The sequence below is a fragment of the Apodemus sylvaticus genome, chromosome 11 (genome assembly GCF_947179515.1).
Source record: "Apodemus sylvaticus chromosome 11, mApoSyl1.1, whole genome shotgun sequence".
Taxonomy (NCBI): domain Eukaryota; kingdom Metazoa; phylum Chordata; class Mammalia; order Rodentia; family Muridae; genus Apodemus; species Apodemus sylvaticus.
Window position 1 is genome coordinate 2,431,893 of NC_067482.1, and position 17,164 is coordinate 2,449,056.

The 17,164-nt window shown below is 41.0% G+C and overlaps 1 protein-coding gene across 1 annotated transcript in view; it reads right to left on the reverse strand.

Moving 5' to 3' along the window:
- Nucleotides 1–574: 574 nt before the first annotated feature.
- Ephx4 (epoxide hydrolase 4) overlaps nucleotides 575–17,164 on the reverse strand; it is a 29,245-nt gene continuing 12,655 nt past the window's right edge. Inside the window, exons 4-7 of the mRNA XM_052199588.1 lie at nucleotides 16,784–16,912; nucleotides 10,246–10,349; nucleotides 2,014–2,162; nucleotides 575–803 (exon numbers count right to left, since the gene is read on the reverse strand). Coding sequence (XP_052055548.1) covers nucleotides 575–803; nucleotides 2,014–2,162; nucleotides 10,246–10,349; nucleotides 16,784–16,912 — 611 coding nt within the window. The remainder of the gene's footprint in view (nucleotides 804–2,013; nucleotides 2,163–10,245; nucleotides 10,350–16,783; nucleotides 16,913–17,164) is intronic.

The following is a 17,164-nucleotide window of genomic DNA, read 5'->3' on the forward strand; positions in this document are numbered from 1 at the left end:
TGCAAGCTCTTTCGGTCCTTGCTCTAGCTCCTCCATTAGGGACCTTGTGCTCAGTCCAATGGTTGGCTGAGGCATCCACCTCTGTATTTGTCAGGCACTGACAGAGCCTCTCAGGAGGCAGCTATATCAGGCTCCTGTCAGCAAGTGCCTGTTGGCATCCACAATAGTGTCTGTGTTTGATGACTGCATATGGGTAGAAAATATAGTAGAAACAATGTTTTAACAATGAAATTAAAATGTTTGCCATTGCAGATCCACCTTTTATATTGTGGCCCAGCTCATATCATGAGTGTTTGTAGGAGGTACCACATGTTAACAGGATATAAGGGAAACAAGGAACCAAATATGAGCCATTTTCTCCAGGTACCTTTTGTACAACTGTGCATTTTAAGGCCAATGTTTTTTCTGTGCAAATATAGTGAAAAAGAATTACACAGATTTCTTTCAGTACCATGTGTCCCACATTTATTTATAATCAAGCATATTAAAACAGGTATTTTTTCTAATAAAACATAAGTTGAGGAACAAGTTTTTAAGAGGAAATTCCATGAAAGACTCCCCGTAGGAGATAAAGTCAGTCTCTCCTAGTTTCTTCCCTCAGAAATGCCCATATCAGTCCATTCACTATGTCGGGCTGGTCTTGCTGAAGCCAGTGGCTACCTTCTGACAAAATGGTGAGTCTGAAATAGTTTTTAACATAAATCTTTGTGACCTCAGCCATCTCGACCTCCATAAACGCATCTTCCTCTCCCCACAGAAGCAGTGTCGGGGTCGTCACCATGTGATGCTTGAGAGGCAGGCAGCTGTGAAATCGAAACACATTGGCTTGAAACCCATTAGGAAAGTTTGAGCAATGTTCTTAACAGGCATGAAGGTTGCACATTCCTCAAAGGGGACAGTAGCATCTCTTCCTACAGGGCTGAAATCGGTTCTTGGGAGGGTAGAAGAGCCTTACCTTGGGGAAGGGTGAATTCGGAGGAAATGTCTTTAAAAGCTCCTCGGGAGGTAGTAATGAAAGATAATTGTCAAGCACTGCATTGAGCATGTTCCAACATGTTGAGTGTGTTAGAGAACGTAATTGCAGTACTCAAGTCACAAAGGCAGCCGTTGCGGCAAGTTCAGGGCTAGTCTGGGCTACACAGAATTTCAGGACAGCATGGGCCAAAAAGAATAAGAGGCTAGAATTATGGATAAAACAAGCAATGACCACATAGAGACCTTTCATTCTCTACTGTTCCATGTTTTAAATTTTCTATGAAAGAAATTTATTAATAATGGATCTGGGGCTGGGGAGATGGCTCAGTGCTGGTTACAACCATGAGGACCCGAGTTCAAGTCTATAGAACTCATGCAAAGGCAAACAATGAGTGTAAAGAGCTGTAGTCCCAGCACTGCTATGGAGACATGGGAGGCAGAAACAGGAGAGCCCCTGGAAGCTTTCGGGTCAGTTAGTTTGGGGTGTGTAGCTGAAAAACAAAAGAGACTTTGCTTCAAACAAAGTGCCAGAAGGTGAAGGCAGACACCAAGTTGTCCTCTATGACTGCCACACAGGCACTGTGAAGTATGAACACATCACCATCACACACACACACACACACACACACACACACACAGATACAGAGACATACATGTGTACACACAGGCACAAACATATGCACACACAGACACACACATGCATAGACAGATACACACAGACAGACACACATGCACACAGATACACCCATACAGAAGCACCCATAGAAACATACATGTACATGCATATGCACACACAAAAAGACACAGACACACATAGATGCACATACATGCACACACAGGCACACAGGCATATGCACATACATACAGAAACATGCACACACACAGGCACACAATACATACACACACAGAATATGAAGTGTCTGGGGGAAATGAGTGTGACACTCTAAATAAGTGACAAACTTAATCTAAAATAATAAAGTATTATATTATCCCTTTAGATTGAAGTATTTTACCTAACCTAAGAGAAATTATACTTACCTGAAAATGTTTCGATAATGGTTAATTGGACCACTTAGTGCTCCAGGCTGAGAAAAGACATAAACATAAGCTTCTAGATCTTCCGTTGTCAGCTGGCGTCCTTTCCTTCCAATGCCAGTGCTCTGACTGGTAAACAGGTGTTTCAAAGCCTAATTAAGCAAAAGAGGATAATTTAAAACTGTCAGTTATCTGATAATAAACCCTTACTTTAAAGGGAGCTGGGTGCTGACAATGTAGCTCAATTGGTAGAGTTCTTGACTAGCATGCACAAAAACGTGATTTGAGCCCTAGTACTGCTTAACCTGAGAGGGTAGCACATGCCTGACAACTCAGCACTTAGGAAGTAGAGTCAAGAGGATCAGAAGCCAAGATTTTCTTTTCCACATACTTGTTCAGTCAAGGCCATGCTGGCATTCATGAGCCTTGTCTCAAAAAATGGGGGGAGATAGTATGGCAGTTGATGTTGGGGGGATACGGTAGTTGATATGGAGGGATGTGGGGGGTATGGTGGTTGATGTGGGGGGATATGGTAGTTGATGTGGGGATATAGTAGTTGTGTGGGGGATATGGTAGTTGATGTGGGGATATGGTAGTTGTGTAGGGGATATGGTAGTTGATGTAGGGATATGGTAGTTGTGTGGGGTATATGGTAGTTGATGTGGGGGATGTGGTAGTTGATATGAGGGGTATGGTAGTTGATGTGAGGGATATGGTAGTTGTGTGAAGGATATGGTAGTTGATGTGGAAATATGGTAGTTGATGTGGGGGATGTGGTAGTTGATATGAGGGGTATGGTAGTTGATGTGGGGATATGGTAGTTGTGTAGGGGATATGGTAGTTGATGTGAGGGATATGGTAGTTGTGTAGGGGATATGGTAGTTGATGTAGGGATATGGTAGTTGATGTAGGGATATGGTAGTTGATGTGGGGGATGTGGTAGTTGATGTGAGGGATATGGTAGTTGATGTGGGGATATGGTAGTTGATGTGGGGGATATAGTAGTTGTGTGAGGGATATGGTAGTTGATGTGGGGGATGTGGTAGTTGATGTGAGGGGTATGGTAGTTGATGTGGGGATATGGTAGTTGTGTAGGGGATATGGTAGTTGATATGAGGGATATGGTAGTTGTGTGGGGGATATGGTAGTTGATGTGGGGGATGTGGTAGTTGATGTGAGGGGTATGGTAGTTGATGTGGGGATATGGTAGTTGTGTAGGGGATATGGTAGTTGATGTGAGGGGTATGGTAGTTGATGTGGGGATATGGTAGTTGTGTAGGGAATATGGTAGTTGATGTGAGGGATATGGTAGTTGATGTGGGGGATATGGTAGTTGTGTGAGGGATATGGTAGTTGATGTGGGGGATATGGTAGTTGTGTGAGGGATATGGTAGTTGATGTGGGGAATGTGGTAGTTGATTTAGGGATAGGGTAGTTGATGTGGGGGATATGGTAGTTGATGTGAGGAATATGGTCGTTGATGTGGGGGATGTGGTAGTTGATGTGGCAGATATGGTAACTGATAGGTAGTGATAACTTGTAACTTTTGCTGTAGCTGAAGGTCTCATTGCTTATAGATGCAATTCACATTTCTGCTTTCCTAACTTTTTTTTATTCTTCCTTTTCAATCCCTTTGGTTTTTTTACCCCACTGAAAAGCATCCTATCTTGGTACCTCTTCGCATTCTATAAGACCCTGCCAGGTAGTTTCCCTGCCAAACCCTTCCTTCATATTTTGGCTACTATTTAGTGACCAGAAATAGCCTTCTTTCAAAGTTTCTCAAACCATAGTAGCAAATGCTTTACTTCACAGCCCAGTTCATATCCCAGTTCCCAGCAGTTTCCCAAGTAAGTGGGAGTTTGAGATGTCCTTTGGTGTCCTTACCTCTTCTGCTGGTGTTTTCCAGTCAGTTTTGTCATTTGGCTTTAAAATCCCAATTGCAAGCTTTTAAATTGCCCCAGTGATCCACCCTTGTTTCATGGAGCACTGCTCTACAGGATCATTTCCCAATGCACAGACATCCTGTTCAGAACCATCATCCTATTTGTTTAAAATGTGAGTCCTAGAGCCTCCTGAGATGGTTTACAGGTAAAGGGACTTGCTGCCAAATGCAAGGACCTGGGTTCGAGTCCCAGTACACATGAGGTATAAGAGAACTGACCAATGGAAATTCTTCCCTCATCTTCAAACCACCACCAAACAAGTAATAAAAATGGGATGCCTTTTCACATGTGAATCCTTCTACACAAAAAAGTACATGTGCCAAAATGTGAAATGGCATAAACATGAGGTGATCAATTATATTATTTGTAATTGAAAATGACCAGAAGAAATTCAGTGCCCATCAATTGAGTGCTTGTTGAATAAATTCTAGTTCAGTCACACTCTGGTGTACAAAGGGCCCTTAGTATCACATGTAAAGAAAGAGACTATTTCTATATGTTTGCCTGAAGTGATCACTAGGCTACATTACTGGGTGAAAAAAAAGAACAAAATAAACAGAATACTAGTGTGTACTATCCACTCTCCACTGGGTATAAGGGTAAAGAATCACTGTAATAGACTCTAAAACAAAAGTGTCATCGGCTAGATAAAGGTAGCTACTACAGCAAGCACTTGTCCAGCCTCAAGCTATATATTTTGGTGAACTTCTACACAGTTAGATTGGACGTTCTGAAGCCCTGGAGCTTCAATTACGTTCTTAGACACCCATTATCAATTGAATTTTTATGTACTTTTTCAATACACACACACACACACACACACATACACATAAACAAATGTCTCATGTTCTCTCTTATTGGAGGTTCCTAGCTCCAAACCATCAGATGTGAGTGCATATCCTCTAGTAGCTGTAGAAACAAGGAAAGGGAATCAGGGCCATTGCCAGGATGGGGGGCAAGGCTGAGCAATCGAGAAGGGAAAGGCAGGGTACATGGGATCTGATCCGGAAATGAGAAAGGAAGTGTTCTTTGGAGAGGAAGGGAGGTCGACACAGAAGAAGGGGGTGGATAAAATAACAATAAAGATGTTTGGAAAAAATGAAAAAAATATAGTCGGGCAGTGGTGGCGCATGCCTGTAATCCCAGCACTTGGGAGGCAGAGATAGGTGGATATCTGAGTTCAAGGCCAGCCTGGTCTACAGAATGAGTTCCAGGACAGCCAGGGCTACACAGAGAGACCCTGTCTCGAAAAACCAAAGGAAAAAAATATGAAAAATATACTATTAACTATTTACCTAGCAACTCCATGATATGTATAATCCTATGTATAAATACACATATACCTGGATTTGAATTGGCAGTGCTCCCTCTACGAGTCAAAAACTACCTCACAAAAATCCCAGTAGCACCCATGAGAACCCCACTCTCAAGGTTCTCTACGTGACTCCCAAATCGCACAGGCCATTGCCATCACTCTTCGTTGCCCCAAAGGGCGGAAGGTAAATCTTTAGGGCAGGAGACACCACGCACTTCAGAAATGGGATTCGGAGATCCCCTAGGCTGGAACCTGATGTGAATATGAGGACTAGCTTGCATGACACCAGAAGGCACTGTGCAAGCTTCCAAAGGAGGGAGCCACTAGCAGTCCTACCCAGCTATGACACCTACGAACCGCATCAAGGATCAGGGTGACAAGCTGACACTGAGAAAGGGCTCAGTAATGTCATGTACACGCTGATGGTAGCCAATTGCTCTCCAAGTGGACTTAAGACCTGTCCAACAAGAGGGATACCATGACTGGCACTGGAAATGTAGGTAACTCAGTGCTAGTGAAGTCACGCTTCTTAGAGGAGAATCCTCTAACTTACTAAACCAGCACAATCCCTAACAAAAATCTATAAATATTTGTCATTATGCCCACAGATAAGTGTAGTCTTCAGCCTCATCAAGGAAACTTTTCTTTGCAACAGACCGAAACCACTACAGACAACCACAACCAATCAAAATGCAGAATTATGGAGCCCAGTCCCAGCGGATACATCTACAAAATGTTTCCACACATCCAAGGCTCAGTGAACATTTTAGGAGAGGGGGCAGAAAGATTTTAAGGACCAGAGGATCAGGGGGTTTACTGTGAGACTGTCTCCTAGTAATGTCAGAAGCTGCACCCACAAGTCTCACCAACAAGACTGCCAGAACATAGCTGAACCAGGATGATATCGATGGACATGCCACAGCAGATGGAGAAAAACCCACAAGGCCTCAACTCTACCAAAAAACAAAACTCTAGGCAAAAGAAGAAAGTTGGGGACAGGAGAGGTGGCTGTCCCCAAGGAAAAGCACTCAAATTGGTTGTCCAGTGCCAGTGGCCAGACCTGAAGACATACATTCAATAATACTATATGTACTGAATAGGTTATGTGTAGGAATATATATGTATATACACATATGGTAGCAAAAAAGAGGTCAAGGATTTCATGGAGAGTAGGGAAAGGTATACAGGAGAGTTTTTCAGTGAGGAGAGGGAAGGGAGAAATATTATTAAATTATCGTTTCAAAAAGAAAAAAACTCCCTGTGACTTGGTTGAAACTAGAGAAACAACTTTATTTTTTTTTAATATTTTTATTTTCTATATTCTTTGTTTACGTTCCAAATGATTTCTCCTTTCCTGGATCCCCCTTCCCCATATGTCCCATAAACCTTCTTCTCTCTATCCCTTCTCCAATCCTTTTTGCTAGTGCTGTGTCCTTTCCCTGTTTTTTACTTTTCCTCATGATCTTACCCTTGATCTCCTCTTGAATAGCCACATCACAGGCATGTTTGCAACTGTTGACACAGATACATGTATACATTATAGGCTACGACGTTATGTCTTAAAAATAAAAAAAGAGATAAATGACATTAAATGAAATGGTCTCCTATGAGAGAGGGAGGGAGCGGTGCACAGACAGACAGACAAGCCTGACTGCTCTGAATATGCTCTTTAAGCCCTGGTATGGAATGCTACAAATGTTTTATGTAATATCAAAATTAATCTTGTCTTAAGTTTGTTTTGTAAATACAATTTTACAATGTATTTATTCTTTCTAAAAACTGTACACAGATGTTTTGTGTGATGAAAATATCTAGAAATTAGTCAGGCGGTGGTGGCACACACCTTTTAGTCCCAGCACTTGGGAGGCAGAGGCAGGTGGATTTCTGAGTTCGAGGCTAGCCTGGTCTACAAAGTGAGTTCCAGGACAGCCAGGGCTACACAGAGAAACCCTGTCCCCCCCCAAAAAAAAGGCATGTGCTAAAATATCTAGAAACCTTATAACAATTACCTTGACATCCGCACTGTGGTCTCTAAATATCATTTCCCACTAAAATAAAGGACAGTTCCTTGAATAAATGAACAAATGAATGCTTCCAGACTAGGACAGGAAATAATAGATTTCCAAGTAAAACATTAAATATTATCAGTTTAGGGGATTACACAACAATGAAACAGAAGCCAATCTGAGGGGCTCCCATTTGGCTGGTATGGGATAATGTGGGCCTCGAAAACAATAATGGCTAGTATTTATTGTCATATCAAATATATACTAATTACAAGAAACATTTATACTGTCATTTTATACTTAAAAAACACCAAGCAGAAGATGGACAAAACAATCCCAGTTGACTAAAAATAGAAAGAATGGAGCTGGGCAGTGGTGGCACACGCTTTAATCCCACTTGGGATTAGATGGCACCTGAGAGGCAGAGGCAGGCAGATTTCTGAGTTCAAAGCCAACCTGGTCTACAGAGTAAGTTCCAGGACAGCCTGGCTACACAGAGAAAAACCAACCAACCAACCAAACAACCAACCAACCAACCAACCAACCAACAAACAAACAAACAAAAAAACCCAGAAAGAATGATGTAATTAGAAAGTCATTTTGCATATTGTGCCAAAATAATAATAAACCTAGTAGCAATATAAACCTGGCACAGTGCCAGGAAACTGTGGCTGGGCTAACAGCTCAGAAGCCCACTGTAACAAAAAGGGAGACAGCCAGACACAACCAATTTAACTAAGAAGACTCATGAAGAAATACATTGTATCCCCTTTTGAAGATTCTTGGCAAATTAAAATCCAATTAAGCGTCTAGACAGACATCTATAACACAGGGAGCCTGGGTACCACACTGAAGCAACAGGGGGGGAGGGCAATCTAATTGCTTCAACTTTGCTTGTTTGTTTATCAAGACAGCATCTGGTCCATCTGGCACTCACTGTATAGCCCAGGCTAGACTCAAGTTTGTGGCAATCTTTCTGCCTCTGCCTTCTGAATGCTGGGATTACAGGTGTGTTCCACTATATCCTTTTAAAAGGAAAGCAAAGAAACAAGGGATTCGAATCAATTTTAAACATTCTAACAGTGTGGTGTGTTGGTTTGACTCCCCAGTCTCAGCTAGCCAGGAGGATGAGGCAGAAGGGTTTCTTGTGCCTAGAAATTTAAAACAGTTTAAGAAGTTAAACTTAAATTAAAAAAAATTAAGTTTAAATTAAGTCTTTAAGTCTTTTTCTCCTATCCTGCTGATGGACCTCCTCAACATATTTACACAATAGAACTTCCAAGATAGCCAGATTACCTTCCTGACCTGATACAAAAACCTAGCAGCTTACAACAACAGATATGGGTCAACCAGCCATTCTGTCTTTCTTCAAACTGACCCACCCTAAGATAGGGGAGAGAGACCTTTCAGAGACTTAAATAACGCCGGCACTCCAGAAAAGATGGGGATTTTGGTTTCCCAAGCTGCCTTTTTTCTCTGTATTCCTGCTGCACACGTGTGTTTCCTCATTCTCATTAAATACCTTCAACTGCTAATTTTGTTTGCTCTTGATTGCTGTGTTTGAGATTTCTCTGTTGATGCCTGTCTTGTTAAAAGTTATTTTTTCTTTCCTGCTTTTTAATTCTTTAACTGAGCTAGGTCATGGTGGCACATGCCTTTAATCCCAGTACTTGGGAGGCAGAGGCAGGCAGATTTCCAAGTTGAGGCCAGACTGGTCTACAGAGTGAGTTCTAGGACAGCCAGGGCTACACAGAGAACCCCTGTCTCGAAAAAAACAAAAACAAAACCAAAAAAATCTTTAACTGAAGGATAAAATTACTGGGTTCAAATTCTAGATGGTAACAATAAGATACAAAGCCAGGCTTTCAAACACATCAATGAGATATAAAGATAAGTCAACATGATAGAATGTCTTTCAAACCTACTGTGTGGCTTGAATGAGAATGGCCTCTATAAACTCATATGTTTGAATGCTTGGTCTCCAGTTGGTGGAACTATGTGGGAAGGATTAGGAGGTGTGGCCTTGTTGAAGTAGGTACCACTGAACTGTGGGCTTTAAAGTTTCAAAAGCCTGCCTGCCATACTCCCCACTGTGATAATAATGAACTGGACTGAGTCTCTAAAACTGTAAGAGAATCCCCAATTCAATGCTGTCTTTTATAAGTTTGTTTTTTAAACAAAATTGCAAATGTTCAATTTTGCCAATAAAGACTCAAGAGCCAAATGCTGGGGTAAAAGCATCCTAGCTCAGAGAGGCAGAGAAAGCACCCAGCTAATCTTCCTCCGCAGCTGACATCCCAAGAGGAATAAACTCCTCAAAAACTCCTTCAAACTCAATGCCCCCTCCCTCCTACTTCCTGTGCATCCCTCTATCTGTCCTCCTGACTCCCCTCACTTTATCTTTTTCCATGAACACTCCCTGTCAACTGGTTGCTTGCTCCACCTCTTGACCTACAGTTGACTTTAATCCTGTTTACAATAAACATGAAGGTCTTAGATTAAAGGTGTGTGCTAGGGGTGAGCCACACAGCAAGTTAAAAACAGGTTTTGCCAGTTATTATCACAATTTCATGGTTCATAGCATAATCAAATATCCATCAACAATAAGTTGCCTTGGCCATGGTGCCTCATCACGACAACAGAACAGTAACCAAATCTACTAAGTCTTACTATTTTATTTCATTTTTCATTCTCTTTTTTGTTTTTTTTTTGTTTTGTTTGGTTTTCCTTTTTTTTTTTTTCTTTTTTTCTTTGAGACAGGGTTTCTTTGTGTAGCCCTGGCTGTCCTGAACTCACTCTGTAGACCAGGCTGGCCTCGAACTCAAAAATCCACCTGCCCCTGCCTCCCAAGTGCTAGGATTAAAGGTGTGCACCACCATGCCCAGATCATTTTTCCTTCTTAAAGATGGCTTTTCATTAAAAGATTTGGCATAAATAATAATGATAAAAGGAAAGTATTTGCCTGACTTACCTTGAAATCATTAATTGAGAACATAAATTCTGGGAACCGCGGTATTTGGAAGAAGTAATAAAAGCTGGATCTGAACAGCTGGGCAGGGTGCCGTAGTATATACTCTGAAATTAAAGCGCTGTGTTAGATGTCATCTGAGAGCTGTAAGGAGCTTACTATTGAGAGAACTTCTTCTTACACCCATTTCCATTTTTAGACAATCCCATTAAAGAATCCACAAGCAAGGCTTCCATATACCCCTTTTCTCTTATTCTGATTGGTATTTCCAGTGCTTAGAAAATGTATAGCATTTTATGTGAAAAGAAAGTTCTCTACCAAGATTTCACTCCTTGGGGAGCAGGAAGCCTGAATTACCCTGCTAGTCCTCCATGCTCAATATCCCAGACTTAACAACCACCTTAGGAATTTATGGTGATGTAGTATCCTGTTGATTAAAAGAGTTTGCTTATAAACAGATTCAATTTGAAGTCCTTACCTTGGATCCTCAAAAGGAGCTGGACACTTTCTATACATTTATTCATGTATCTAGAAAATTATTCATTCACTGACAGTTTTTGAATCAACTGTAAGCCAGGAGGTTTAGCAATGAACAAACAGAAAAGGCTCTCAAGAGGTGATCTTCTGCCCTGTCTTAAGGGTCACTCTAATGTCAGTGATATAGCTCAGTGGCATGAGGCCCAAAGTGGGCCCCTCAAAATGGCAGTGCTAGTGACAATGTCCTAAACAGAAGGACTTTGGCTGGGTAAACAGAAACCTCAAGGCTGGCTTTTATGAGGAACCTCCCTTGTTCTGTTCGCAAAGGTCAACTACCATGAGCAAAGGCATCTTGTTCCTGGTCAATCCAAACAGCCAGTATCATCTCAAAGACCCCTACCCTGCTGACCATCATATACCACCTGCTTCCTTTTCTTTTTTTTATCTTGGCCACTCCCATCCCACAGATAGCCTTGGCAGTCTCCCCATAGGTTATTGATCCCCAATAAACTTTTCTTTCTACCCCTGGAGTGGTCCAGTTAGGTGGTTTCACTGCGCATTTGTTTATAAGTGGTAGAGTGCTCTGTCTAATGTGCATGAGGCTCTGGGTTCAATCTCCAGCCAACAAATACGTATGGAACATATAACAAGGCAATCTTATTGAGAGTGATAGTAGGACAGGGGCTGGAGAGATCATTAATAGAGATGACCAGAGAAGCCTTCTAGATGTGGCACTTGACAGGTGGGCTTAGTTTTGCATGGTGAGAGGAAGCCAGAGATGCAAAAATCAAGCAAGGGCACCCAGGAACAGCCAAAGAGGTCCTGGGTTTGAGACAGACAAGCAACAGAGAGAAAGCCAGCATGGCCAGTGTGCAGGGCAGGAGGAGGCTCATGAGATGAGTCAGAGGAGAAGCCTGCCGAGGTAGGTATGGAATGGTAAGTATTTTAATTATTTGGCAAGACACTGAAGACAAAGCAGGAGAAATTTGATCACACACCTGACTGGTACTGCTTCTTTTTGCTTGCTATGGAAACTTGGGTTTTATTTTTCATTTTGTCTGAAGGTTTTAGGAATACTGACCATTGCTATGCTAGACATTTTGTGAATTCATTGTTGAAACTTTATTCACTGTTCAATTAAGAGAAATCAATTCAACTGAAGGAAAACAAATCCAGGCAAAACATTTAAAAATGCTTGGTAGGGTTATAAGAAACAACAAATATGGGTCTTTCCTATTAAACACTATAAAACTTGTGTTTAGAGCAAGCAACTCACATTTTTATCCACACCCACAACCTCTACAAATGTTTTACTTGCTCACCCCAACTTTTGTTTACACAAAGGTCTGCTGGCTATTCCTGGAATTTGATGGCCCTGAATAGTGATTCTTTTTCCTTGGAGCAGTGACCCCGTCCCTTCCTTCATTTCCTGTGTGTCAATTCTTTTCAAACTAGCTGATTAAGACTGTAAGATCAGACCACAACCAAGGGGGAAAAGATGCAGGCACCACCCGAGTTTGACTAAGAACCTGGTGGACTGACTTCCTGTCTTGGGTTGTTTGCTCCTCCAAGCACACCCCTTCTTGATCAAGAGTAAAATTTACTTGTCCAGATCCTTCAGTTGGATTGGATGCCTCTTTCTTCTCAATCCCAAACTTATTTCTAACAGGATAACGCCATCATTGATAACATATTCTATAATTATTCCAAGCACCTTTCTTACAAAGTCAGGAATTACATTTTATCATATAGGACCACTAACAAATAACATCTACTTCAGGGTCCTGATGACTCAGCAGGTGTACCATTGGACTTCTGTTACTTAATTGAACTGAGAAAAGTCTAACAACTCTTAGGGCATTTCAGTACCGAGCATCCATCTTGCTCTACCTCAACAGAGATCAGTTGGTGGAAGTGTACCAGAAATTCAACCCTGATACTGAAAATATGCAGTCTCTATATAGTCACTGGGACCCTGTGGTCCTCAATGATTTAATTTTGAGGAGAAATAGAAAAGTGTTGTTCTGAACTTTAAAAATATTTATTATGTATGTGGTTTTGTGTGTAGGTATGGGTGTGCCTTAATATGCTTATGGGGATCAGAGAACAACCAATAGGAGCCAGTTCTTTTCTTCCATCATGTGGTTTACAGGTATGGAATTCTGCTCATTAAGGTTGGTAGCAAGTGCCTTCACCTGCTGAACCACCTCATCAGCTCCAAGTTCTGAACCTTTTGTTTCCTAAATAATCGGTGTGCATTCTAGTAGTACCTGAGCTTCAGAAAACCCAACAGGAATCCTTGAACAGGACAAAATTATAATTTTGCCATAGCCAAATATAAACATTGTCGACAGGGTGTTAATCAGTACTAAGCATCTGAGAGTTCCCTTCAAAACTGTCCTCTCCATAAAGGAGAGGTCCTGAGCATCCTTGTGGGTTCCCAAGATCCTTTGCAGTTTCCAAGTGATGATCAGTCCATTTCATAATAGTACTAAGCTATTATTTGCTTGTTTTAGCCATGTTAAAATCTGCACTGATGGTACAAAAGCAACAGTAGAGAAAAGCTTCTGTTTGAGCACAAGTCAATACCGTAACCCTGACAACAAACACTAACGGCCATTGCAGTCTTCACTACCACTCAGTTGTGGCAAATAAATCAGCTAATTAATCCAATTAAAAGCCAGTTTCACTTAATGATGAGATAACAGAATCTTAATTTTATAAATTCTTCACCTTGGAGCATATCTTTTTGATAGACCACATGACCAGAAATAGAGGACATAATAATTCTGCTACTCACCTGAATATAAGAGTGATTTCAAGAGAAGCACTTGTCACCAAGTGGCACACACCTTTAATCCCAGCACTGGGGAGGCAGAGGCAGGGGAATCTCTGTGAGTTTGAAAACAGCCTGGTCTACAGTGTGAGTTCCAGGCCAATGAGTTCTACATAATGAGTTCTGGGCCAGCCAAGGCTACATTATGAGAGCCTGTCTCAAAACAAGAAGTAAAGAAAAGCACAAAAGTACAGCTGGATTAATGAGAGGATGTTTCTTTTTTTTTTATGGAATGCCATTTTTACTGCAAAGATGTACTTTGTAACTATCCTTAGTCAACAGAGACCACTAGGAAGCCCTGTAGCTCTATATAAACCAGGCTAGCCTCACCAACTCTTCCTGCTTCTGCCTCCTAAATGCTGAGATTAGAGGTACCAGCCACAGCCCTAACCAATGACTGCAACAGGCAACTTAAAAGAAAACAACACTCAGTGTCTGCTGTCATTGATACAATTCAGACTTTCAACTGAAAATAAGGATTTTTGAGACATCTTAATCTGCTGCTAGGAGCTAGAAAAAATTTCAATATTGAAGACTTTTCTGTTGCACTGGTTAGTGTGATTTTAAAAACACATCAGGTATTGAAGGTCTGCATGACTTTGTAAGGCAACAATGTTTCAGTGCATGATGATTCAAATAATTTAGTAAGAGCCATTCAAAGAGCTACAGAGAGCCACAGGTCTCAACATCTTGTTTATATTCTCCCTAGCCTTTATTAAATGATTACTTTTTTAGCTTGGTAAGGTATTAAGAAAACCCTCCATTATTTGAAAGGTTATTAAAGCACTCTAGCTTTCCTAGCCAAATGCACATAGCTAGCAAGGTTATGGATCTCAGAGGAGACCCTGCTGCCACTTTCCCAAACCAGTGTATTTCCTACCATTCTTGATGCCCACAGATAAGCACAGCGCCCACTTCTTACCTCATCAAAGAAGCTTCGTTCTGCAACAGATGGAGACCATTACCAAAGACCTTAATAGTCAAAACACAGACAACAATTATGATGCTCAGCCCCAAGTGATACATCTACAATTCAGCTCCTGCACCTAAGACTCAATGGATATGTATTGTAGTGGGTAGAAAGATTTTTGAGACCCATAGAGGGGCTCAGAAGGTCTGCTGTGATGTTGTCTCTTCAAGCTATGCCAGGGAAGCCATACCAATGAGATCTCAACAACATGGGTACCTGTCTAAACAAGACCTGAACAATTCCAACACCAGTTGCCATCCCAGTATAGTTAGCACAAATCTCATGGGGTCCCACCCCTCGAGGAAGCTACAACTGCTCAGAGAGAATTAGTATTCTCTGGGGATGAATCCCATGACTGGTTATCTAACACCAAGTAGTCAGCCCTAGAAACATATGCATGGCAACACTCAACAGACTCAGTGGTTGTGTTATATGTTTATTAATTTGTGTAACAACAACCACTAAAGAAGAATTGGTCATGAACTTGAGAGTGGGCGTGGTCATGGGCTGGGTAGAAGAAGGAGAAGACTGGAACGTGAAAATACTTGTGCCTTTTCCTAGGACACATTTGTATGAGGCCAGATCTCTTCTCACACTTCTGTTCTAAGAACATATTGCAACAGATTGAAGGCAGAATCATAGAGAAGAGCCCAGCTGTCTTCTGCTATGCCAGAATTAAAGAGATTTGTAAAACGTGAAATATTCTTTTTACTAAAACTGATTTAGTGTAGTTGGTACTTTTGTTTAGTCTAGTTGTTTTCATCAAAATTCAGTGTTTATGTGAATGTATAATTGTTTTTTAAAATGAACTGATATACAAATATATTTTAAATATTCCAATTTTAATTTCCTAAGTAGTGACTACTTATAGATATAACCTAAATAAACAAACCTCTTCAGGGTCTTTAATAATTTTAAGAGAGTAAAGAATTCCTGAGTTCAAACAGTTAAGGGTTACTGCTCTAAAGACTACTTTTGTGTTCAATAGCTAAAGGACTCAGAAAAGAAAATTAATTCCTGCCAGGATTTATGATTTTCAAAGCACTGCCACCAGATTTTCTCCCTTATTCCTTTCCAAGTTAAGTGAAATACTGTCCAAAAAATAAAATAAAATTATATAAGCAAATAGGAAGCTAAATTTTCTTAGATTTTTCCCCAGGAAGGTTTAAAATTAAAGTATTAAGCTGACAGTGTGTCTCAGTAGTAGAGTGCCTCACTAGAAATTGTAGAGAACAGGGCTTAGTTCACAGCACACACACTCTCTCTCGCTCTCTCTCTCTCTCTCTCTCACACACACACACACAGTAAGAGCTGGGCTTGATGGAAAATGCCTATAATCCCAGCATTTGGGAGGATTAAGCAGAAATATTGACAGTCCAGGTCAGCTTGGACTAAAATGTAAGGCACTGTCTAAAAAAACAAACCAACAAATTAAGTTGTCTGACATGATGTAACTTTGTCAACTTTGTTCAGTTGGTTATATTTGTTTGTTTGTTTGTTTGTTTATTATCTATGTATCTATCTATCTTTGAGCCCCAGTCTCACCATGTAGCCCAGGCTGGCCTTGAACACCTCCCTGTCTTACCTCCCAAGTGCTCAGAGTACAGATATGACCACCAACCATACCGAGACTTTGTTTAACCTTGAAAAGATTATGCTAACCAAATTTTGTTGTTTTGAATCCAAAGTGTCAGTGGTGATGGTGAATTTGAAGGGCTCAACTTAACATTACAAACCCCATTTTGCCTTCAGACTCCATTTTATGATTAACTTGCCCTTAGAATGAACTCAGCTACTGAAAAAAAAAACAAACTCCAACTTGTTCCAGGAACCATGTCACCCTGGCAACAACCACAATTCCCTAAACAAACAGCTACTCTACCCTTAGTAACAACCAATCCATTCTTAGGGGAAAGTACCTAATGTTTCAAAATAGATTGATAAAACTAGCAACCATTGTTCAGACTAAGCTGAGATCATTACGAATCGGTAGAAGTGTGCCAAGCAAATGCCAACCAATCAGGTAACCACCAAGTCCCTCTCACCCTGCTGCAACCATGATAAAACAGCCAGGCATGTACCTGCTCAGTACCGTTGGAGAGGCTGGAGGGTCTGAGCTCGAGTTCTAAGAAAGACTCTTTGCTTTTGCATACCAGTTGGATTCCTGATGGTTTCTGGTGGTCTGTGGAGGCCCTGTGATCTGACCATAACAGAATTATTACATTGGCAGAAGTGGCTTACTAAAAGTTTAAACTCACCTGTAAACACACTTGGATGTGGGAAGTTAATAACAATGAGCTTCATTATCATCTCAGGGTAGCAGACAGCAATAAGCCAGGCAATCATGCCTCCCCAGTCATGGCCAATCAGGACACATTTGCTATACCCTGTGACCGAGAAAAACATGTTGACATCATTGCAAAGAAACAGGTGAAGTTATATCTCACATAAAACAGTTACATTCTGAAACTATTTGCCATCTTACCAGATATCCCCAATAAATTATACACTTTAAAAATATTTATTGAACAGGGCCAATAGCTCGAATTCATAATCCTAGTTCTTGGATGGCAGAGGCACGGGTCCAAGGCCAACCTGGCTTACATAAGATACTGTCTCAAGATTTAAAAAAAAAAAAA